This window comes from Agelaius tricolor, unplaced genomic scaffold, assembly GCF_023055355.1.
Source record: "Agelaius tricolor isolate 1412-34295 unplaced genomic scaffold, bAgeTri1.0.p SCAF_1, whole genome shotgun sequence".
In the NCBI taxonomy this organism is placed as follows: domain Eukaryota; kingdom Metazoa; phylum Chordata; class Aves; order Passeriformes; family Icteridae; genus Agelaius; species Agelaius tricolor.
Window position 1 is genome coordinate 62,552,457 of NW_027269261.1, and position 24,393 is coordinate 62,576,849.

Genomic DNA, 24,393 nt, shown 5'->3' on the forward strand with positions numbered 1-24,393 from the left:
AAATTCAGTATAAGAATGAGAAACAATTGAAATGTATTTATTTGCTTACAATAATGCATCTATGTAACCAATGTCATCTTTCTATTGGCTTGCATAATACCCAGATTTCTAAGGTGTCTTTCTTGTTCATAATTTTGATGAGTTCTTTTATTATCTTCAAACTGATCAAAACATATTCTCTGAAAGTGCTTGAAATTGTCTGATCAATGGGGGGGTTTAGTTGGGACTCAACAGAAAGTCATATGGTGAATATTCTCTTCTTGGCAGAATTAGTAATGAAAATATGCAATTCTTTCCCCACAAATACTTTTGTATGCAGAATATAGGAATTTCAGAATATTTGTCTTTCATCCAATAAAGTCAATCTCATTTGCAGACAGTACTCCAAAGGGACTTGTGTTAGGCAAGAGCACATTTATTCAGGCAAAGAAATAATATTGATGGATAATTTGCAGTGTTTGAGGAGCTGTGAAAGCTCTTTTGCTTTTCCAGGACATCTATTTGCCATTAACAGACATGGTTACAGGAAACATGTGTCTCAATTTTTATCTGTCAATGAAGGGTAGGAGCCAAGAACATGTTACGTGTAGGAAGGTAAAAGTTACAGTATACTGCACTGGGTGAACAAGACAAAAAGCGTGAGGAAAATAAAGGAAGAAGAAAAAACTGGAACTTAATATTATATAGTCATGCAGACTAAAAAGAACACAACATCATGGGATTAAAAGAGGAGAATGATGAAATAAATTACTGTGAGGTTTGCATGAGATTGAACTACAAAAGGAGCCTGTATGCGAAACAAATGGGAATTACCATGTCAGATCACACTGGGATCAACTAATTTAGTGATAAAATAAGTTGAAAGAATCTTTTAGGTTAATTGAGCTATTTGTATCCTCATTATTCCCATTTGTTTGCATCCATTCTGAAAATATTATCATCTTCTCACAGTAAAACATCATTGCATAGCCAGTGAAGGGGAAATGAAGGGTTGCAAGACATCTCGTCAGCTCCAGTGACACACCAGCAGATGGAAACAAAGAAAAAAAGTCCCCTTCATCTGCTTTATCTCGTTTTGCGTGGTTGTTCCAGAGACGTGTCCTTGCTGCTGTGCGATAGCAGCGCCTTCACTGAGTAACATCCTGTCGCTGACCTCAACGTCTCCAGCAAAGTCACTGAGGCCTCTGTGACGAGCACACCCCGTCATCATGTGGTCTTTGACCTAAATCCCTCAGCCACAGACATCCATCTAACATGGAAACAGCCAAGACTGACTGAGCTGACCCTCTCTCCATGGTCATGGAGAAAAGATTAGCAGCACTGCTGGTCACTGCCAGCTCTGCTACACTTCAAAAGCCAATGCATGGAAGTTCAACTCTAAAACAATGCCGAGTGGCCACAGGGAGTTGTACAATACAAAACAGCCTTTTCAATATTTCTCAACAGTAAATACAAACTTACTGACTTTCCCTTTCCTTTCAAGTGTTTCTGTTGTCACCTCCTTCTCCACTCACTGACAGGGCACAGCTAGCCTTAAGAACAGAGCCTGGCTTGCTTTCTTGGGCAATCATTCTATTGTTCAAAGGGGAATAGAAATTTCTTTTTGTGTAATAAGGGACAGTAGCAGTAGGGAAGATATGTTGCCTGGAGATTAAGTTGGAAAGCATTGTTTCCCCATTTCAGCAGGAATAGAAGGACAATTTATAGCTTAATTCTTACCTTCCTAGCCTGTCACCATAATTCATCTCTAAATCATGCTCTTTTAACCTGATGTTTCATGTGTGATATTCCTCAGTTTGTTAAGAATTATCTTTCTTTAAAAAAAAAAAGGTTCATCTCCCTGAAGCAATGAATGTGAAGGGGAAAGACTTCTGTGAATACTGAGAATGTAAATGTCAGAACAAAACAAAAAAATAAGGGGTCTCAGACACAGGCATACAAATCCCAAAGGCAGAGACAGAGTGGGAACACAGGTTCCTCATTTGAAGGAATTATCTACTGAGCACAAGACAGGCTAGAATATAGACTGTGACTTGCTCTAAAGAAGGAAAAAAGCCTACCTTTATGCATTTGCAGAAGAAAAGGGAAGAAAAAGATTCATGATTGTGAACAAATTCTTGTGGTGCACAGTATTTTTCAAGTATGGTTTGGCTCAAATCCCATAAAATAAGAATGGATAGGAAAATACGTGAATAGTTTCTTCTAAAGTTCTTATTACACAGCAACAGCAGGCATTTCTCAAAGAGAAATGTCTTGTCCAATCTGAAGTGTTTGCCAAATTGCTATAAGCAAACACATAATATCATCGCCTCAAAAAAAACCTAGTTTCATAGTCCAAAATTACAGTTCAGTCCTATATTTTCATCTCTGTCAAGATTAGGCTTTGGTAGGGAAAAAAAATGCACTCTTTCCCCAGTTACAGTGGGCTAATGAGAGGCTGTTTCAAGTTGTGCCACTGTGTAGAAACAGAACCAAGCACGGACATTTTGAACATAGAAATCTGTAGGATTTCTAAAGGGAATCAGTAAATAGGTTGTCTTGACCGTGACCTTGACACAGGTACAGTTCTCTACCTCTTCAGGACACTGCCTGACTCAAGGAGCAGGAGGTGACATCTATGCCCTATAGATCAGTAGATCTACCCAGTTCTTGGGTGAGGAAGAGTCACCTGTAGCTATCTGGTCTATAGAATCACAGAATCATAGAATATGCTGAGTTGGAAGGGACCCTCAAGGATCATCAAGTCCAACTCCTGGCCTTGAGCAGGACACCCCAACAGTCACACCATGTGCTTGAGAGCATTGTCGAAATGCTTCTTGAACTCTGTCAGGCTTGGTGCTGTGACCACTTCTCTAGGAAGCCTGTTCCAGTGACCAGTCACCCTCTGGCTGAAGAATCTTTTCCTGATAGCCAACCTAAACCTCTCCTGACACAACTTCAGGTCATTCCCTTTGGTCCTGTCCCTGGTCAGCACAGAGAAGAGATCAGTGTCTGCATCTTCTCTTCCCCTCACAAGGAAGCTGTAGACAGCAAGGGGATCTCCCCTCAATCTCCTCCTCTTCAGTCTGAGCAGATCAAGTGACCTCAGCTACTCCCCATATGGCTTCCCCTCAAGGCCCTTCAACATCTTTGTGGCCCTTATTTGGACTCTCTCTAATAACATTATTGCCCTTTTCATGAGGTGCATCCCCAGGGAATGAGGTAACCTTCAAAAGGGTTACAAGATCCAAGCCCCTTGAGCATTTCCCTGTCATCTGCAGCAAGCCTGGCCATCATTTGACAGTGGAACAGGGGGTTGTTACTTGGTACCAGCAGCTACTGCTGCCTCACAGATGTTCACATGGAGGGGCAGCTGCTCCACCTCTTCCACTCACCCTCAGAAGGGGTGGGAGGAAAGAGAGAAATAGATAGATGGGGAAAGGGGAGGAATGGAGAAAAGGAAATAGTCTATAGTTACACCTGTGTCAACCAGAGTAACTTCACTGAGGACAGATCAAGTAATTTCCCCTCTGCAAGAAGGGGAGAATAATCAAACTACAGTATCTACTGAGTGGAATTTATGTAAATTATTATTTCATAAACTTTTTAAGCATCTCCCAGTCTTAACATATGTGATGCCATTCCCTCACTGCCATGCTGGGGAGTAAGTCTCACAAGCTGCCTTGCATGGAGGGACAGTTCTGCTGGCAGCCTTGCTTCTTGGGTGAAACCAAGTGGAGTTTCCCTTGTCTGCCATGCAATGCTGTGATCTTTCTCCCACGCTGGGACTCGATGACCCAGATGCAGATGTCAGGGTCAGGTTATGTTGTTCAGCCAGAGCTAGTAAAGAGTTCAGGCTGGGAGAGAGGCCACAGCACTGCATTTACAAGAGTTAAAATCTTGTAGGGAAGCATGAAATAGGAATTGGTTTAGAGGAATCCCTCTGTTGAAGCACGAAACTTGGCTGCCTGATACCCAACAGACAACACCCACCCTGACATGTTTTATGATGGATCTGTTTGTTCTGAGCGCTACAATGCAACTTTTCATCTTGGCAACTCTTTCAGCAGACAGAATTGGGAGACAAAGTGCCTTCCCTTCCGGCCCACCCTGTCCTCTCTAGATCACACAAAGCACATTTTTTGAGCAGTGTTAGGATTTTATTTACTGCAGGCAAAGGCACAATTCTCTCTGGCCCAAAAACCACCACATCAACGGCAGCTTTGATGAAGCCTGAAATTAAGGCCTAAGAATTCAGGTGCGAATTATTAAAACAACACAATATCAATCTCATATTATGATGATGATAACTTGGTACCTTTTCCTTCCTTCTGACATCTCTTTCTTTGTACAATACATTTTCTGCTCTCGGTTGTAGCTGGGCAAGGATTTCCCCTTGCTGATGGATGCTGTATGATCTCTTTGACCCTCACTTCATTTCCTCTTTTGAAACCACAAGTTTTTCCTTTCTTCATGCAAGGGCTCCACGGACTCCACTCACTAGTTTCACAGTGCACTGCAATAAACATAAAATAAACTTAGCCTGACCAATATGTTTTTTGTATACAGAATACATATGGTACATTATTTTCATTCTGCATCAGCCAAAAGGTGGCAAAAACTAATGGAATTAATCAGTTGTGAGTTGCAGCAATGAATTGACAGAAATTGTATTGTTAAGGATATGCAGCACAAAATAATGTCAAATGATTATAACAGTTACTATTTTCTACTCACTGTTTTGTAATTACATTCCTGAAGCAAGGCAATAACAGTGCTACTGGTCTCAGTGGAATCAGTTACTGGGGTTTGTTCTGACTTTTCTTTGGTTTGATGGAGGTGTAAACCCTTTTAGCTTTGGTGGAATAAACTTTGGTCATGCCTGTGTGAAAGGTGAGTGAAGCCATTGGGTCAAGCTGCTGCAGCTCATCTCAAAGGTGGAAATTGGGAAATTGATAGTTATAAAGGACCAACTGATATCAAAAGACGTTACACTGGAAGTCAAGTGTCTTTGGCCACCTAAAGACCCATCATCTGTAGAATACAGAAGCTAGAAACAGGCAAAGCAGAGGAGAATTTGGGTCAGTGTGAGGCTTCGAGCTTTTCAGAATGGTGCAGATTACCCTTTCTAAACCAGAGTGATGTGAATGTGCATCCTGTGCTGTTTGGAGGTCAGAAGGTGTGACATTTCACGCTTATCCAAAGAGTGTAAACAAAACATGGGAATAAACTTGGAAGGCTAACAATATGCTTTTAATAGCAATCCTTCTCTTATGCCATCTTGCTATCTTTCTCTTGAAAAAAGATAGTAAATGTATGTATTTACTTTAAGTCCAACTGCATGCTTAAGATTATAAGTCACCACTGAAGAAGGAAAGACTTCCTGCTCCTCTATAAAGACAAATTAGCAAGTCAACATTTTTCCAAATCCAGAATTTACTTCTAAATTTTCTGAAACCTAGAAATATAACAGACTTTAGGCAATCTCTGAACCTTCCTCCAGTGAGTTGTCATATGGGTCATTTTTTTCATGTTACACTGGGGCTCTTCTGCTAAAATAATTGGCTTTCACATGCACAAAAAGGTTCTGGTTTTACTCCATAGCTTTAAATGGCTTTTCCTCTTTGAGACTGACTCACTGTTAAAGCAGCTGAGTCTACAGCAGTTGGAAACAGCCATCAAGAAACAAAAATGATCCCTTGAATTTCTTTCAAAGATGAAAGTCTTGAAAATAAAACCATAAAAGCCTACACTACCACCTGAACTAATGTATATTTGAGAAGGAAAATGCCAAACTACTGCACATTATTTTTATTCCTGCGTTACTTCCCCTCCAAAACACTCGATGCCAGAGAGAGCTATGTGCATGACACTGTGGAGAAGATTTCCATCACGGCCAGACTCTGCCTAAGTGCTGTCTCTCTGGTTGCTGGTGGCTGAAGAGGTTACGGCTTGCACTGCAGCTCACAGCCCTCAGCCATCACAATTCACAGCCAAAGTACTAAAATAAGCTGAGCCCTGCCATAGCTTCAGTGTGCCCGTGGTGGGGGATGCTAACTGCAGCTGCTCACAGGCAAACATTTCACTTGTTCTTCTTTCATTTGGAGAGATGGCTGAGGGATGGAGCAGACAGTTAGGTGTGGTGACCTCTGAAATTGCCCTTGTGTGAATAATTGGAGCTTTTGAGTCAGAGGCTCAAGATACAAAAGCAAGTCTCTTCTCCACAGCCAGTGAGTCACAATGACATCAATCTCACTCCTTCAGTGTCAGTGGCACCCTATTTGTAATCCTCATTTTCTGAAGTCTGGTGATTATTGCACCATTTTGGAGATTGGAGGTTTTTTGGGGGGATGTTTCCTTAATATATTAGTTTTTAGCCTTCACCTTTGAAAAGGTAAGCTTCAAAATGTTGTTGCATACATGCTTTGAAGGCTCAGGTGGTACAAGGGAGCTAAAGTAAAGCCATTAGTATTTTAATCTTTTTTAAACTACATGTGGGATCTGACTCAGGGTTTTTGAAACTTTGCTGTTCGTGGTGCTGCATAACACAGTAACCAAGCAAGAGATGGATGTCTTGCTACCTCAGGGCAGACCAAACAGGCTGTCCTTCCTCTGGCAGAATTGCCCTTAGAATCAAGGCTGTTTTTGCAGGACACAACCAGGTTTGTGCCTCTTGTGAAGTGGCAGACTTGGGAAATACCTTGAGTGTTTTGTGCTGGGGAATATATCTTGTTATGAAGAACATTTTCATTTCCCCAGTGTTGTAACTGATCATGCCTTCCCTAGATCCCACACCCCCTCTGAGAAAACAAGGCAGGACATGGGGAGCAGACTCACCGATGCTGGTGCACTCCATCGTGTGGTTGTTGGCTTCCAGCCCATCAGGGCACTTTTCAAGGCACTTTCCACTGTATAAGTAAAACCCACTTTTACACTTTGTGCAGAAGTTTCTGGTGAAGCAGGTATCACAGTCAGCTTTACATTCTGAAACGCAAATAGTAAACAGCATTGTTGCTCTTAGCCATGAACTGCCATAGGCTCTCTCACATATACCAGAATCACACAATTCTAGCAATGTCAGACAATCCTCAAAGGAAACAAATTATGTTAGGTCTTCTTCCTGACCAGTACACATGGTGAAGCCAGCCACAGGTGACCCTGGCATGGGTGAGAATTTAGAAAGGATGGCCTGATGCTGAACAGCCTCACACTGCTAATCTTCTTGGAGACCTATGCAAATGGCAGGCAGAGCAGAGCACATGAGAATAACACTGTGCTGCTTCTGCCCTGCCCTGGCACCACATAGGTACTAATTAACCCCATGGGACACAGGTGCTAGGTCAGCTCCACACTCCTATCTCCTGTCTCCAGGAGATAAAAATATTCATGAAGGAGAAAAAAAAAATATGCCAGAATTTAGAATCTGCTTAAGAGTGGTTTTGATCAACATATCTTTCTTTTTCTTTAAATGGTTCCCTGATGTTCAAGCAGATGTTCTGTAGTATTTAATGTATTCTCTATATGACTATCCAAATTGGCATTGCTGATCCATTTCCCAGTTCTCAGAAATTTTTAAGAGAAATGCATAAAACCTTATGTATGGCACAGCTCATGTTTGATATGCGAGGCCACACACTGCTAAAAAGCGAGCAAATACTTTGCAGTGTCAAATTACTCTGTAAGAGTTTACTCCAGGGTCCATTCATTAAATAACTTTTATTACCAGGTAAAAACTGGGAGAGTTTCTTGGCCATCACTCTTATGTTTTTATATCACCTGTGGGATTAAAAACAGTGAATTCAACAACAGTAAGAGGAGTGGGGAGGACATTGTGATCTTTTCCAGTTCATTTATGGTTCAAAAATCCATAGTGGGGTCAAAATGTTGCCTGAGCAGTAGAGAATAGAGTTGGCTTCTCTGTCCCCCAGCCTGGAAACAACACAAACCAGTAAATTCCCCCAAATCAGGCTGAAATCTGGCCAGCTGAAACCTGGCCAGCTTCTACAGGCATTCAGAGGACTACAGTGAGCTTTAGACAAGCTATAAAGAGACCAGGGCAAACCACATCTCCAAAGCATGCCACCTGCCACCTTATTTCCTTGTTGCAGGGCTCAGGTGAGTAAGGGCAGTGGGTTAGACAGCTCCAGTACCAAGATTCAGCATTCCTCAGTCCCCTCTCTCTCTTCAGAGCTGCCCGCGTTCTCTTGCTTCTGGAGGGCACTGGTGCCCACCAGTTCTTCCCCTTCACATGGGGATGTAGAGGAGGAGGACAAGGCCATCACCTGGGTTCTAGGCAGGTCATTCATGCAAAGCCAGGATCCCTGAGCTTTAGGCCATTTTTGTGGTCTTCAACTTCTTGCTTAGGTTAATATTTACTGCACTACTACAAAGAACTGAGCAAATAAGGACAGAGCCTGTCCATCTGCTTCTCTATTGACTTGACTCCTAAGGAGACACAGAATTCAAGAGAGAACAAACAAATCCACGTGCTTCCCCTTTCCCCAGCACTTACTTGCACACTTATTAATGTCGGGATACCGTGTCCCATAGTATCCGCTTGGACACGAGGAAAGACACACTCCAATCTGTTTCATGCCAATCCTCTCCAGAACAAAGAAGAGCCTGGGCTTACATGACAGGCATCCGTTGTAGTCAGAGCATGTAGCACACCCTCCTTGGCAACCCTGGCTCACATTAGGATGCACTGAGAAGAAAAGAATTAAAAAAAAAACAAACAAACTGTGAGAAAACAATACCTTAAACAAGACCATGAAATAATGGTTCCTCTGCACTTGGAAGGGTGGACCATCCATCTCTCTGACAGCTCTTAAAGATTGCTTCATTTTTTCTTGTGTCTCTTATGACCTGACTTGTCATTTCAGAAATTATTTCATCTGCATAAAAATGAGAAGCTCAGCCGACATCTTTGCATCTTGCAGAAATAGCCAACAGTAAATGATCTTTGAAATAGATGATATGGAACAGCAGCATTCTAGAGAACATTCATTTTTCTTTTCCTTATTTTCAGGGGCTTTTCTGCCTTATGTGCACTTGTCTCAGCAGAAAAATTCATGTTCACTTATTCTTTCTTTTCCTAGTTGGATGATTAAAAATCGATCTAGTGTATAATTTCCTTTGTTGACTAAATGCCATTTTATTTGAGTTCTGCTGTGCAGGAATATGCCCTTGTAAGATCTGATGATACTTTGCCTTAAAAAAAAGACACAGGAGAGCCATTCTTCTCACCCTCCTTCTTTCCCTGGAATGTTCTCTCTGGCATGTTTTTAATCTCTAACAATTACAACCTGATGTTTAGACTTAACTGTGGCATTTATCCTGCTCCAGTCTCAGCATATAGCATAGGTAGGATTATATTTGCCTTTCAATTGAATTGTTCTAATTCTTCAGACAAGGAAAACAAAATTTATTACACCCACTGCCTAACTTCTTTAGGGGCTTGGGGATAGCAGGAAAGAGGATGCTGTTGCAGACTATCTTTTCAGTAGCAGACATTAATCTGCTGTGTGATACAATGAAGTGCATTACTTCTCAGTGGTAGAGAATAAAGTTTTGCATCCTCCTGTACCTGAGAAGTTGTTACCTTACCTACTTTTAATTCCTTCTTGCTTGCTTTCTTAAATAAACTGAAACTAAAAAAATAATGGAGCATCAACTAATGCCAGACCCTGTGTGCCCTCTTGTTTTGGCCTTGTCTTGCATGAAAAATAGTAATTTTTTAAAGTGCAAGCTTTAATCTCTCAGCCTAACACACCTGGTTATATTTCATATATAGAAAAAATATAGTCCTCATTTACATTTGTAACTTGTATTTCTAAATACTATTGGCTTCTTGTTCTGCCTTCTCCTCAGGCCAGTGATAATTTTATAAATGTGCACATGCATGGTGTGATTGCCTATTTTAGTGTTTTGATTTTATTTTGATCTGCAGACACTGCTAAATAGCTTGCACACAAAATTAACTTGTTTTTTTCAACTCTTTTCTGTGGAGCCCTTGGAGGCAGACCAGGAATCCGTATGAATCCATGGCTTGTATGTTGAGAGGCACCACTGCCTGCTGCTCAGGGCAGGGTTGCCTGGCAGGGAAGTTCAGCAACACCTCTGTACTTTGCTCACTTACACTCTCAGCAGAAAAGACATGTCCCATGAATGGGAAAAGCACTTTGCTGGGCTCTGAGGTTTCAATGACAAGTCCTGTGACCTGAAGAACCTCAAAGGGAATTCAAGTTCATTCTTCCTCTTTCATTAATAAAATGAGGAATGAGGGTTATTTCTCTCAGTAGGGCTGGACATACATGAAATGTACAAACTTTGGCCTTGCTGTGCACAAACAATTTCAGTAAGAAGACAAGAACTCAATTCTCTGTGTGTACTGAGACATTCATTTTGTAGCATAACCTAGAGGAAAGTGTGTTTACAATGAGTACATGACACCACTCTGAGAATAAATGACATTCAGCAGTGAGAAGTTGCAACCCCAATTCAGTTATCATACTTGCTTTCACTAGACTCTCAAAATACTGAATACTTAATAAATAGAACACTTTTTTTTTTTTTCTGAAAATATTCTAAAGGCACAGAGCTTATTGATTTTGAAATTAACAGCCTGGAAAATTTTTTCTTTCTAAAATTAAGTAAATGAAAACATCCTTATCTCTCTCTCCTCTGTCTTGTGGCCCTTGTATGAAACAGCTTTAAAAGGCAGACACAGTAATGTGATCTAAGAAGCTGACATTATTTAAAAACTATCTGTGACTTTCCTTCATTAAGTCTGACAGTTGGATGAAAAAGCAGCTGAAGGACAAAATATTTGTCATCAAAGCTGCTGTATAAAATATGGATGATCACTTTTGACGGGAAACATATTATGTGTGAGCACCTGTGACACATCATTATGAATAGATTCTCTTGACAGAGAAAACATTATGTGCAACTGCTCTGAGGTCAAGATGTGTGTGTGAGCCGAGACAGGCAATACTTTACTATTGAAATATGATAATGCTCTATAGCTAAGATCCATTACATGGCCAATTTCCATCTCCCCTTTAACTCCAGAAGTACTAAGTATAAAATAAAATGTACTCCTAGCCATTTTCACAATTTCTGCCTCTTCTCCTGCATTCCAGATACATCTCATACAAATAACACAGCAAAAAAGGAAAGCATAGTTCCAAATGGAGAATGTTATTGCAGTGTTATGGAGCAAGGAATAGGAAAAAATATGCAAGTCAAGCTCCACTGATTTCATGTCATGTTATAACTAAACGTATGAAGCACAATAAGTTCCAGTTCTTGGAAATTCTTAAAGAAAAATATCACTGAAAAGTCAGAATCAACATTTTACATGAAACACGGGCTTTTTCTTTTAAAAACTATTAAAGAGATGTGCTTTTTTGATTGTCTCTTACTGCATCTGGCATTTCTTTCAGTCTTGTACCTGTGTAATAAATTAGTTTCTCATTTGTCTTGCAATAAGGGAAGAACCTTATTCTGCCCTAGGCAAGAATCAAAGCAGGGAGGGACAAGCCACATGCTCCAGAAACTGGCATTCTTTGAAAGCACTGGGTTTTGTCATTGAACCTGGAAGAAAAAAAAAAGTGGAGCAAAAATATTTGTGCCTAGAGGATGAGATAACGTGTTTGAAGTTAGGCATCTCCAAGCTCCAGCTGAAAATCTCATTCTTGTTACCTCTCAGCCTCTTCCCTCTCTGGTTCAGATCCAGATGCTTGCCATATCCTTGCAATGTATGGGCCAGTCCTTCCCCTGCAGCAAAAGCTGGATGGGATTGAAGGGATTCCAGAATCCATTCAATCTGGGTAAAGAACTGGCCCTTACTCTTCCTCTCTCATTGCAGCAAATTGTTAGTACCTGCTGATCTCAAGTGCTTCACCAGCTCCAACCATAACCCCAAAGAAGCAACCAGTGGTTTTACCTCTTTTTTTAACTAGTATCAGACACAGAGCTCAGAGTTTAAGTGGTGTGCCACAGGAAGCTGTAAACATAAACCCCACCTAGTGAAATCCAGTCACAGTACACCAGGTGTAAGCATTGCTTCAAATTTCTATACTAAGGTAAACAGTAGAAATGGGTGAGTAATGTATATTCACATGGAGAAACACTTTGAAGTGAAAAAGCAGGTGATAAAGCACTAGGAGAGCACAGACCACTCCTGTTAGCCACAAATTATAGATGTGGTAAGAGGGATGAAGAGAGATTCAGTGCCTTGGCAGAGGGTTGGGCACTGTGGCCTTGTGGGTTAGACACTGGCTGCAGAACCAGGAGGTATGGAGTAGCATAGCTACTGTCTTGGACAGCAGCAAATATGTCCAAGACATGCTCTTGATAAGTACACTTTCTTGAAACCACTTGGTCTTTGGTGCAGCCTGCTCCATTACAAAGACAAAAAAAATGAAATGTAAAAAATTCTCACCAACTTTCAGAACTGACTCAATGGGGATGAAATATTCTATGCATGACCCTGCTAACCATTGAGTGCTCCGCCGTCTTGTATCCAAACACTTTTTGAGCACAGTGAAATCGGAGACTCTCAGGGATGGAAAATACAGCATAGCAGTGGGCAAAGCAAATGGTGGGAGCACAGAGACCCACAGACAAGTTCTTTCTCAGCTCTTACACAAACATCAGCCAGAAGTAATACAAACTACTCACTTGCAGACTAATGACTGGCTATAGGTCCAAAATCTACCCCTTCTTTTTTTTTTTTTTTTTAAAACCTAAATACTGGAGATTAGAGAAGACCCTAAACGGATGTTGAACTATTCCCTTCTCCTGTCTGACTTTAAGCTCTTTTTTTCCCAGAGGCCTCTTTTTGTGCAAGCCACTTGACCAGTTATCAGTTAAGTCTCATTAGCAAATGAAATCTCAGAATATTTTCCAAAGCCCTACTCTGGAAACAATGAGTCCCTGTTAAACAACTTGTCCCTGTTAAAAGTAGAAAGTTAAGGATAAGGAGCTGAATTTGAATCTGAACTTTTGTGGACAAGAAGCTAAATTTTGACCGTGTGCAGCAAATAAATTCTAAACATTTGAGATTATATTTTTCAATCAATTTCACTCCATGTATAGATTAAAACTCAGGGGATCAAAAAACCATGGAAATAAGAAAATGCAGGAGAAATCCAGCTGGGCATACATTCTGACACCCGGGGGAAAGCACGGGGTAGAAGAATATTCTTTGCCCATTTGCTGCAGCTGAGGTGCAGTGTCTCATCACCACTCCAACAACAAGATATCCCTTCAGAGGTTTGCTCTTGAAATGGATGTGCTAGGCAAATGGAATCCATCCCTGCTGCTGCTCCTGGTTTCTCAGGCTTGCGTGTTCTCACAGGAAATATTTTCACAGCAGAGCTGCTCTGGAATTCGGCCTTCCCAGCTGGGCTGCCCCTTGCCAGGAGAGCCAGACCCCACCTCAGCTTTTACCACCACACAGCGCCCACACGGACATGAGCCCTTGTGGTGGTGTGTATTTGGGATGGGAAATCCCATGGGTTCTCGTGTCATTCAATTGCTCTGTGTGCTCACTCACGTTCCTTGCTCTTTCCCTTGCCTAGTGAGAAGCAGCTGCCTGTGGTGGTGGCCTGAAAACAATACTTCATGTAAAGCAGAGCTACTCTCAATCATGCAGACTGTCCTTTAGGCAAGCGCAAACAGCATTTGGCAGTCAGCTCTTCTAATGAAAAAGTCATTAAGGAATTCAGTTTGCAAACCACAGCCTATTTCCTCAGACTCTTTCTTGGACAGTGTTTCTTTGTGTGGAAAAGCACTAGAGGTGGGACACACAATGGTGAGGAAAAAAGCTGAACTGTCCTGCAGGCAACAGGCAGTGCAGAGCAGGGACAAAGCCCAGGAGTGGTAGGACAGCCCTGGGAGAGCCACTATGTGTGGGTTTGATAAGTGTGCATTATCAGTACTAAACAGATTGCCAGCCTGGGCCAAGGTGAAACCTGAGTTCAGTCTTGCAGGCTAAGCTCTGCTTGATCACTAGGCCTTAAATCACCTGCAGGGAGCCAAGGGACTGGATGTGCTGCCATGGGGGAGCAGCTGGGGAAGATAAACCTGTACATGGCAATTCCTACTCTGGATTGGCAATAAGTTTTCTGGGATGCAACTGAATCAGTGGTGATAGCTGAGGAATGTGTACTCTCTGTTCAGCCCCCTCTGGGTCTGCAGGAATCTGAGGCACCCGCAAAAGAGGCAAAGAGGGAAAATCAGTCTAAAAGTCAACTAAAGGCTTAATGTCTTCTGCTTCTCTTTGTGATTTGATCTTCACAAATATTTTAGGATTTCTTTCTGAGAGGGTGGTAACTCCTCCAGAGATTTGCCTGACTTCTATTTTATTTCAGAGTATTGCTGCCATCTGATACAAAGCATGTAGCAAGGAAGATTCCCAAGCGTCTTCCTATGTTTTGAAGGGAAAAGATCTTATACAAAACAAAAGAAAATTCCCCAAACATCTGCCTGGCTTGACAATATTTTTCTCTTCAAGAGGCACTTCATGTCTGAGGGAAAAGAAACCAACTTATTTTACTCACCAAATGTCAATAGTTCTAAAAAGCAACAGAAATGTGAGTATGGGACTGTTCCACAGTCTCAGGGAGTATCCATAACTGTTTTGTAGTGGTGTCTATGAGCAAGGAGGCCCTTGGCCCAAATGGCCAAGACCTCACTGGGGATTGCCTCATCATTATTAAACACATGTCTGGCAGGGTGATCCTGAAAATTAAGTATACTGGCAGCCAGAATGCATTTCCCCTGAATTCGGTTAGAAAGAGCATCAACAGGCTGAAAAATCTCACCAGGGGTGCAGAGTTTTAGGCAGTCTCCTAGCATCTTCAGCACAACAGAAATCAGCCACAACAACCACAAATGGCTCCTTGTCATTCCAGAGAGTTTTGTAAATAAACTGAAAAATTCTTTTCATGGAGAGAGAAGGGAAATTGACTTTTTTTTTTTTTTTCCCACATACTATGGAGCACCAACAACATTCAGGCATCCAGGAAGTTTAACCAGTATAGGAACCAAAGAGGGTCCTGGAGAAAATTGCCTTAAACAACCTGATAGTGATGGTGAAGGCAATACTTTCTCACATCAAGTTCTAAATCCTGTAAGCAACAGATATTACTTTTAGAGTTGTAGTTGCTTCCAAATACCCAGCCTTCAAGACTACACATTATGATTTTTTTCTAAAATGTAAACTCAATTACATAATCTCTATCTTATTGTCTAAATAAAAAAAAGCTGTTATAGAAGAGTAAGTATGTGATCTATTAAAAGTAGTAACCCAGTAATTGTAGTAACCTAATAATTCTATAACCAGCTGTGTTATGACAGTTGTCAGATTCAGCTACTTGCAAATAAAGCATCTGTGCTCAGATAAAAAAGGAGGTGTGACTTTTGGAAAGAGATTATATTTGATGCACATATAGACAGTATTTTAATAATCTAGTCCTGCAAGTTGCTGTCATGAAGATCCCCAGCTGATTTTATAGGGTTCATATGGACACAGAGCTCTAAAAACAAAGTTGCCAACATCACTGTGACTCCCTTGATTCTCCAGTCTCTCCCCTACAAGTGATACATGCTCCTACTGAGTAAAGAAGCAAAAATGTATAGTGTACAGGCTTATTCTTTGAAATGTGTGGTCTTTCTGTTTGCTGGTAACTTTCCATCTCCCTTTTTGTGTTTCTAACAAAGGTTGTGAATGCTCAGGCTATCCTGGTGGCAGCAGAACCTGTACCCCCCACACCCCATTTGCTTCTCCTGTTTTGTTCTCTTAACATACTGGAGACTTTGATTGTTGCATATTACGCAGATGCTCGTGTACTTCCAATCTGTATAAGGATCACTCAGCTCATACTGTCAACATTACACAACTACAGTAGCATTTGCAAGTTTCTCATTTCCCACAGGGTCTTTTGAGACCAGAGTTTTTCTCTCAAAGTTTTGTTTCAGAAACCACAGAAAGAACAGCAGGATGTAACAGATTTTACTTTCCATGCTGGGGACTAGGGAGAAGGGTTTAGACAGCAAAAGCCTGTAATCCCATGTCGAAACTATGATTTTCTATTACCATGTTTACAACATTAAAAAATTAATAAGCCAGACAGCAAGCCAACCCGCTGCCTTGGCGGTGCTCAGATGTGCCTTTGGTCAATTACTTAATATCCTCTCGATTTCATATATTTTCCTAAGTGGAACTGATCAAAAGTTTGTACTGAATGAAATTATTTTTTTCTGTGTAATGATTAAATTCATACCATACTGAAGCTCACTGGAAGCTCCAAATATGTTGCTTGCAGTGGAACTGTTCTGGACTGATGCCTGCAAACATTGAAATGGAACATGTCTCTTTAAATTCAAGACTCACATCAAGATGTCAAGTCATAGTATAGGTATTAAGGAGTATCACAGTGCTAGAAGATCCCTAAAAATTGTGTTCTACAACTTGTAACAAGGAAAAGCTCTGATCTCACATTTTCATGAAGGAAAAAGGCTAGCTGCTCCAGGCTGACTGGACCATCCATCTACTAGTGACACAAAATACTGTCCAGAATTCCAAGTTGAAATTAATTATTAAAATAGTGCTTGTAGTGACACTCAGCAAATAACGATCCAACTGTTTTCACCTTTTCCCTCATGCCACTGGGACTCATGCAAGTCTAAAAGAGAAAGAAGTCAAAAGTTTCTGACTGCAAAACATGAACGGAATGATATGAAATCAGATTAAACTCTGGTGGAAAATAGACAAGAGTCATCATCACCAGTCAGCTTGGACTCATTGACATAAATTCTGGGCCCCTAAAGTCAATGGTAAAACTCCTGTGAAAAAAACGGTGTGAGGATAATCAGCATTAGCATAGTCCATAGTTTGGAGCGTAGTTATCTGATTTTTAGAGGGCAGTGTGATTGGATGACCTGTTTAAATTGGGATTAAGTAATAGGATGGGTGAGATTTAAGTAGGCATTCAAATCCTGAGAAACTGACTCAGTTCAACAGCTCTGTGAGCCTGGATTTCCTAGTGAAGTAACTATGAATGGCACGTAGTTAGGGCTTGCTTTATCACCTCTTCTGCGTGCTGCCCTCCCTTTGAAGTCTGAGCCTTTCCCTCCCGAGCAGCTTCGCTGCCGCACACACTGACCCACATGAAAGCAAGTCAGCGCTCACACCGAGCATCGCTCACTTCCCCAAACCGTGATGCATCTGACATCACTGCAGTGACACACAGCAGGCAGGTCCCTGTGGAGCTACAGCTGTGCTACAAAGTGTTTGAGCTGAATTATTGGGGTGCTGGTGATGAAATCAAGGCTATCGTCCGTTTTGTGCTAAAGCAGAGAAACAGTTCATTTTCTTTGTGGTAGTATGCCAGCAATTCCCTGAGGACTTGCACACCAATCAGGTCAGTTGATTGGAAGAAAAAAATGAATTAAAATTAATTAAAACTTCTGTTTGGTTTTGTTTTGGTTTTGGTGGTTGTTTTTTTTTTTTAATTGATGTAACATCTGTAAGAGCGTGTTTGTTATCCCAAATCCAATTAACATTATAACGCCAGCACATCAAACTTTGTCAAAATATTTGACAAAATATTTCTATTTTTGAAGAGTGTCATATTCTAATGGAATTTTATTCCATTAATAATTGTCTAAGCGGCTTTAATTTAAAATAGCAATAGCAACATTTCAAAGGTGACAAAGAATTATAAGATACGGAATTTCAATTTAAAAGCAAAAAGAAATTCTACAGTAAAAAAATAAACTGAGGCCACCTATTGACAATATTAGGTAAAGAAAAACAAAACCTCATAGCCCAATAATTATATATAAAATCAAGAATTAAATATCTAGGAAACTTTGGGTTAGTGTTATGAGTCTTATTAAACATTTTATAGTAAGAGCTGAAAAGTCAATAGTTTTGAAGCCATTTTAATGTTTCTGTACAATAGCAAAAAATATGAAAAAAGTCTAATTTGTATTTAAAATTTGTCTGTAGCCTAAACAGAAAAAAACCCCTCATATTTGGAAAGATTAATGGGCAAACAATGAACTATAAAATTTAATGATGACTTTTTTATTTGTCTAATATATCGTGTAATATCACTGATGCACATCAAAAGTGACATCTGACATTTTTTATGCACAACTGAAGAAGTGGTCGTAAAAACATACTTTTGTTGAAGTATTTCATTGGTAACAATGGTAGGACTCACATCATTTAGGCTGGCTCAGAGCAGAATCCTGGGGGTGCATGTTTAACCTTGCTCTGCACATTCAAGTACAAATTTGTAAGACACATCTTCCTAACCAAGCTCCTTACACCAGAAAATTAACCATTTACTATTTCATGGTCTGCTTTTTCAGGTGCCAGATGCCTTAACCAGCTTATAAAATATCTTTAGCACTTTGCAACATGGTCTGTTGAAGAACATTTTTCTAATAACTCCAGTAATGAGGAAGAAAGAACTGTTCTGTTCTGTTCTGTTCTGTCATGCTGTAACTTAATTAAGCTGATGCAGAATGATGGAAATATAACCCATTATTGCAACTAGAACTGCCTAATATAAGTTATACCAACAATTAGTTAGGCTACAGTGAAAACACAACATCCCCTAGATATTAGAAAAACATGAAATCACAGCAGTTATTTTTAAAGTATCCAACATGATGAATATTTGGCAGCTCAGCTGGTGGCTAGTGGCTTGCCACTACGTTGGGCTGCCATGAGACAGGGCTCGGATGTGAGATGACCGCAACAACACCACTCAAAATGCTGGGCTGCTGCAGAAAAATTGTGCTAAAAAATGTCACAAGCAGATGCCAAAATGGAATAAGTGAAAGGAAAGACTGAACTGTGCCCTAGAATGAAAATATCCTCCTTGACTGGCTTCTTGGCCTCCTGGACTTGCACGAAGAAAGTCAAGCTGTTTGTCTCACAGAGGTAGCAAACTGCTACCCCAAGTACCCAAAAAGCACGTGGCTCCTGGTGACTGCAATCAAAATCATCCATGAAGAGATCTAGGCCTGAGGTAGAATGATGGACCCAGTTATCAGCTTGTAATCAGTACACCACCAGAGCTCCGCATGATGTTCGAAATCAGCAAAAAATATTATGATGGTGTCAGTTCCACATCTCCAAAGCAAAAATATACACAGCCCAGCACACATGAAAAAGAACCCATGTGGGAAAAGGTAAAAGATACAGGTTAACTTTCAGCATCTAGTTACTTTTCTTTCGCTAACAATACCGAGTTATGTGCCTTTGAAGAAAGTTAGGGGTACTTGGGTTTGAAGGTTGATAAAGTTGGCTAGTTAAGGTCCCTTTCTACCATTGTAAAGTACTAGAATCTATATTTTCAAGTCTAGAGCCTCCAGGGAGACAACTAATCTCCTGCTTCATTCCTGTGTATAAACCCTCATTTTCAGAAGACACAGGTGGTCAGAGGTCTGAAATTGAAGCTATTTATTCAGGAGTCCAATCAAAGAATTGCTATTTCATTTCTAGAGCCAAACTTAAAAATTTTGGCTTTATCATCTTTGGGCTTCAATTTTCTTCATCTGCAAAGGAGAAACAATATTTATCTCTTAGGATTGTGAGGTGTTTAATTCATGGATATTTACAATATGTCCTCAGCTTTGGCTGAAATTTCTGGCTTCTTTGCACAAGAAAGCCTTCATGAGAGAGTCTGTTTCTGGCACCACATTAAACCTTGCTTTATAGAGGGTTCTCTCATATACATCAGATTATTATGGGCACAACTATTGAGTCATGGGTGCAAGTGTGGTAACAATTTATTGTAGTTATTCACACAACATTACCATGAACAGATTTCAAAGGTGGACTGAGACAAGTTGAGAAGCCATTTCTTTTAACTTTCTGATTTCTGCTCTGTGACTGAAGAGATTAGATTATTGGAAAACATGCTATTAGCACTGGCTTGCAGCCAAAGGGTCTGCTATGGATTCTGCAGGGGGTGCTGTGCTCACTGTAAATTAAGGAAAAGAGCTGGGTAAGTTAGTCCGGTGAGGAATGTTCCCTTTGGGAATTGTCCACAGCAAATGAGAGCTGTGATTGGTGAGCAAAGAGCAACAGGGAGAGGAAAAATAACAAAAAAGGTCAGAAATTTCAGGGAAATAAAAGGCTCTTTTTCTCCTCTACACTGAGCACTAAGTTAACAAGCCTTAATGTTTCTTGATCCCTTTTATGCCACTTTCTGCCTACCCAGACCAAACTGGGAAAAAACCCCATTCAATTACCATGTAAGCTCATTATTAAATTCCTCTCCATTCCAAAAAACACATCAGCATATGGTTACCTGCATGCATATGTTACAGACCCCTTGATTTCGATTAGACTTGAATACCTGATTAAAATTAAGGACTCATTCTTGAATGGAAGCTCTTGTGCTTGGAGCAGACACTTATCCTCCTGAAGTAGGCAAAAGCCTAACTCCTAACATGCTAGTTTTGAAAATAACACCTTGAATTTCTCAGTCATTAACTAAGTCAAAGTTAAACATTTCTATTTTTTAGCTCCTTACCCAATAGTTTTGGGGAATTTTGTATTGGCAAAAAAAAAAAAAAAATCAAATCAAATCTTTTCAACATAATAACCATGTTTTCATGGTGTCTCAGAGAGTAAAACCATTATTCTTTTCTCCTTATTTTTAGAAGATTGGAAAAAAAATCTCTTCCCTAATACTGCAGAGAAAAGCATAGCTGTGTGAATTCAAAAGACTTATGTAAGGCTTCTAGCACTACTTTATTAACTTTTTAAAATTAATGTTCATGCATTTTAAATCCCTGCCATTATATTTGGGAGTAAGATTCCTACAGTGCTTGGAGTCAGCAGCCCTGTTCCTTTGTGTGTCAGCAAGGGACTCAACAAAGATAATAATTTCAGTGCTTTTTTAATATAAAAGTGTTTTGACTTTTAGATTACTAAATAGTTTTATAAGGGGCTACTGAGCTATATCCTCACAGGAAAGCAAACAGATTGTTTTGATTTCAGTAAGACTCAAAGCAGTGTCCTATAAAAGGAGAGACTCAAAGCCTGTTCATTAATCTCCAAAGTATCTTTTTCAGCTTAAATCTCCTGTTTGACTTATAATATTTTCCATACCAACATCATATGTAACAGTCCATATGGAAAAAAGCCAGTACCACAAAGGTGTTCTCACAGAAAATTAGAAAGAGGTGTTCAAAGGCAAGCTAAATAAAAAGGAGGCCAAATGACTGGGGAAAACATTTATGAAGTTTATCACATACATGGGAAAAATAGAATAAGTATAATTAATGCAAACTATCTTGATTTCAACCATCCTTAAAACCCCTGAGAAAATTATATAATCACATAGCAACAGCATCAGTAAGATCCAAATATATGTGCAGTTCTGTAGGACTTTTCACCCTGTGGTCCTCAAAGCACTTTACAGCAATCAAATGAGATGCAGCTCCATGATGTAAGTAAATGCTTTAGGGGCCATGTTACCTTTACCAACACATTTTTGGAGAAGAATGGGAAATGCAGTGCCTGTCTGTTGGTTGCTATAACCACTCTGTGCTGAGACATTTGGGGAACCCCTCGGGTTGAAGCTGTGACTCTTTCCAGCAAATCCAGATTGGCTGCTATTACTCAGCTTTGTATTGCAAGGAGGAGGCACAGCCATCCCAAAGCCCATGCCAAAGCAATAGTTCAGTACCAGGGATTCAGAAGGGACAGTGCATCCCCTCACTGCTACTTTTCCACCTATGAAGATCTTTAAGTTTTGAAGGGTCCTGTTGCTTCATAACCCTTGAGAGCTGCTGGTGGCAGGCAGGGCACGGCAATGAGGGAACTTGGGATGCCCTCATGTCTTCACTTCCAGCAGGAACACAGTTTCTTGGTCACAACATAGGGACAGCTCACTATTAGACCCTGCCTCAATTCTCCCATAACAATTTCGTAAGCAAAGAACAAGTACATGAATATTTATCACCAAAAGGCTTTCACTGGCATAGAACAGGGCTGAGCTCAGACATGCTGAGACCTCAGTCAAGCCTGCTCTTAGAGATAAAAAAGCATAGTAAAATCTGCAACTAGCTTAGGGGACAGTTTTCTCAAAAACAAGCCTTGTCTGAGCACACTTCACAACAGCAGTTCTTTGTCTAGGCAGTTAAAAAATAAAGGCAGTCTGTAACAAAGCATTGCCCCTAAAATATCTATGCTATAATGATACTGGAAGTAAGGATATAACCAATCAATGGTTGGAAAAAGGCATCAGTGAGACTGCATTAATTAAGATAAAATTCAGAAAGCCTTGGTAGATAAAATCATTGCAGCAGTCTCAGGGAGGCAGTATAATCTCAGTCACAGGTATGTTTCAAATCAGAGGTGACATATCTTTTAAAAAGCATTCTGTAGCTTAGCCATAAATTATTGTGCCTGGGAAAGGAATTGAGTGGATCCAAGAGTTTATGCTAAGCACGTTCTGACATCCCTTGCTGCTGTGCCCCTCTCTAGGGGCACATGCTGGCAAGATAGCCTTTTGTTAGCATTTTGCATTTTGATGGTATCAGCTATATCACAGTTTTCTTACTCACAGTGGGTTTTGTTATGCTTATCAATCTAATTCTAATTTTTTTTTAAGAGAATGAATAATAGTAGATAAAAGCAAATAAAAGTGCCATATTTCTAATATAAGGTGATGATCCAATATTTTCTTTGTGATTTGAGCACTAGTTGTTTCACAGGAGATTTCAAAAATTAAATAAACTTCAATTTCCTTATAACAAACTCCACATTGTTGCCTTATTAAGAAAACTGGAATTTTATGTCTAGTAAGGTTTCTATGTAGCATATCTGCTGAATGAGGCATCAGTGTAAGCAAACAGATGGTAGGAGACTTGTTGATGTTACCATTATATATTTGTGCAGGATAGAGAATGTGAGAATATCAAGAAAGTATCTTTTTGTTTTCACATAATTTTCTCTTGTTGTGTCTTAGCCACTTGTCTAATCCACTAGCTTTCTAAAGTTCCTGTTTCTTGAAGAGACCACTGCAGCTTTTCTAGAGCATGATTACCTTTTCTGCTTGGCCTTCTGAAACTCTTATAATATGCACACACAGAGATACAGAAGATAAATTGCCTTACATGCTACATTCTTCTCTGCTGTGACACAGAAGCCACCAACTCTGTAAGCCACCATGATCAGAGATGGGAGTACCCACCAAGTCAGCACGTTCCTGCTCAGTAGCTCATGCCCAACCCTCCCAGTTGTCCAGGTTGCTTTTATTGATTCCTCCAGCTAAGATCTAAAGTCACTTACAAAAAATGTTGACAAATTTTGAAAGGTTGGATATGACTATGAAACTGAGTTGAAAGATTGAGCACAGATTGATGTATAGAATAATCCAGACAGATTATCCAGGCATTTTATTTAAGGTAAGAGGATAAGGAATGGGAAGAAGACTGGTAGCTTGAAAACTAGACATGATGCAAAGAGGTCTGCCTTGCATGCATTATTTGTGAGTACCAGACATTTCCACCCTGGGAAAGCATCATAAGCAATCTGGATAAGCTCCAGGCCTTTGTCTTGCAGGATTTAACCAGTTCAAGGTGGATACTGGAGTCAAATTTTATATCCAATTTTTACCCCTTCTCTACTGGAACTAGCACACTCTACTCAATGATCACTGACAATAAATAGAGTAATTAAAATTTTAAAAATCTGTATCACCGACCTCTGCTATGGTGTGCCCATGCATAGACATATACCTGCTGTTGACTGCGTTCCTAGAACACCATTTATTTTTGAAGCAAACAAATTGGCTAACATGTAGGTGTGTTTATACATATTCATTCATCTCAGTTGGTTGCAAAAGCAGCATTTTTTATTCTCAAAATTATGTCCATGGGAAAGAGACTTCTGCTAGAATAATTTCTTAAGTATTTCATAATAAGATCCAGAACAGTGTTAGTGTTCATTCTTTCTCTGCCACTAATATCCTACTACACAAGGAACATCTAAGATACTGTATAAACAGGATAATTTTGGAATACAAGAGGGGTTAAAAAAAAATCCACCAGACCAGTGCTTGTCTTTTCCCCTGTAACACATGACAATTCTTGATACACTTTGAGGTGGAAGGGCACTTGGTGCTTGGTGGTTTCTTTGATTTTGGTTTTGGGGTTTTTTTGGTGAGGTTTTTTGGGGGGGTGTTTTTTTGTTTCTTTTGGTGGGGGGAGGTTATATTTTTGGGGCAGACCAAAGAATAGCAAAGATGTCTTAACAGAGACTCTGAGTGCTCTTGTGGCTTTATACGGATCATTTAAAATACATTGGTCAGGGTAACACACTCTGCCTGTTGCTGTCTGGAAGATTTGCAAGCATGGTACACACTC

The 24,393-nt window shown here is 40.2% G+C and overlaps 1 protein-coding gene across 1 annotated transcript in view; it reads right to left on the reverse strand.

Annotated features, from left to right (window-relative positions):
- RSPO3 (R-spondin 3) overlaps positions 1-24,393 on the reverse strand; it is a 58,084-nt gene that overhangs the window by 18,269 nt on the left and 15,422 nt on the right. The window contains exons 2-4 of the mRNA XM_071437311.1: positions 8,492-8,683; positions 6,817-6,963; positions 4,298-4,495 (exon numbers count right to left, since the gene is read on the reverse strand). Coding sequence (XP_071293412.1) covers positions 4,298-4,495; positions 6,817-6,963; positions 8,492-8,683 — 537 coding nt within the window. The remainder of the gene's footprint in view (positions 1-4,297; positions 4,496-6,816; positions 6,964-8,491; positions 8,684-24,393) is intronic.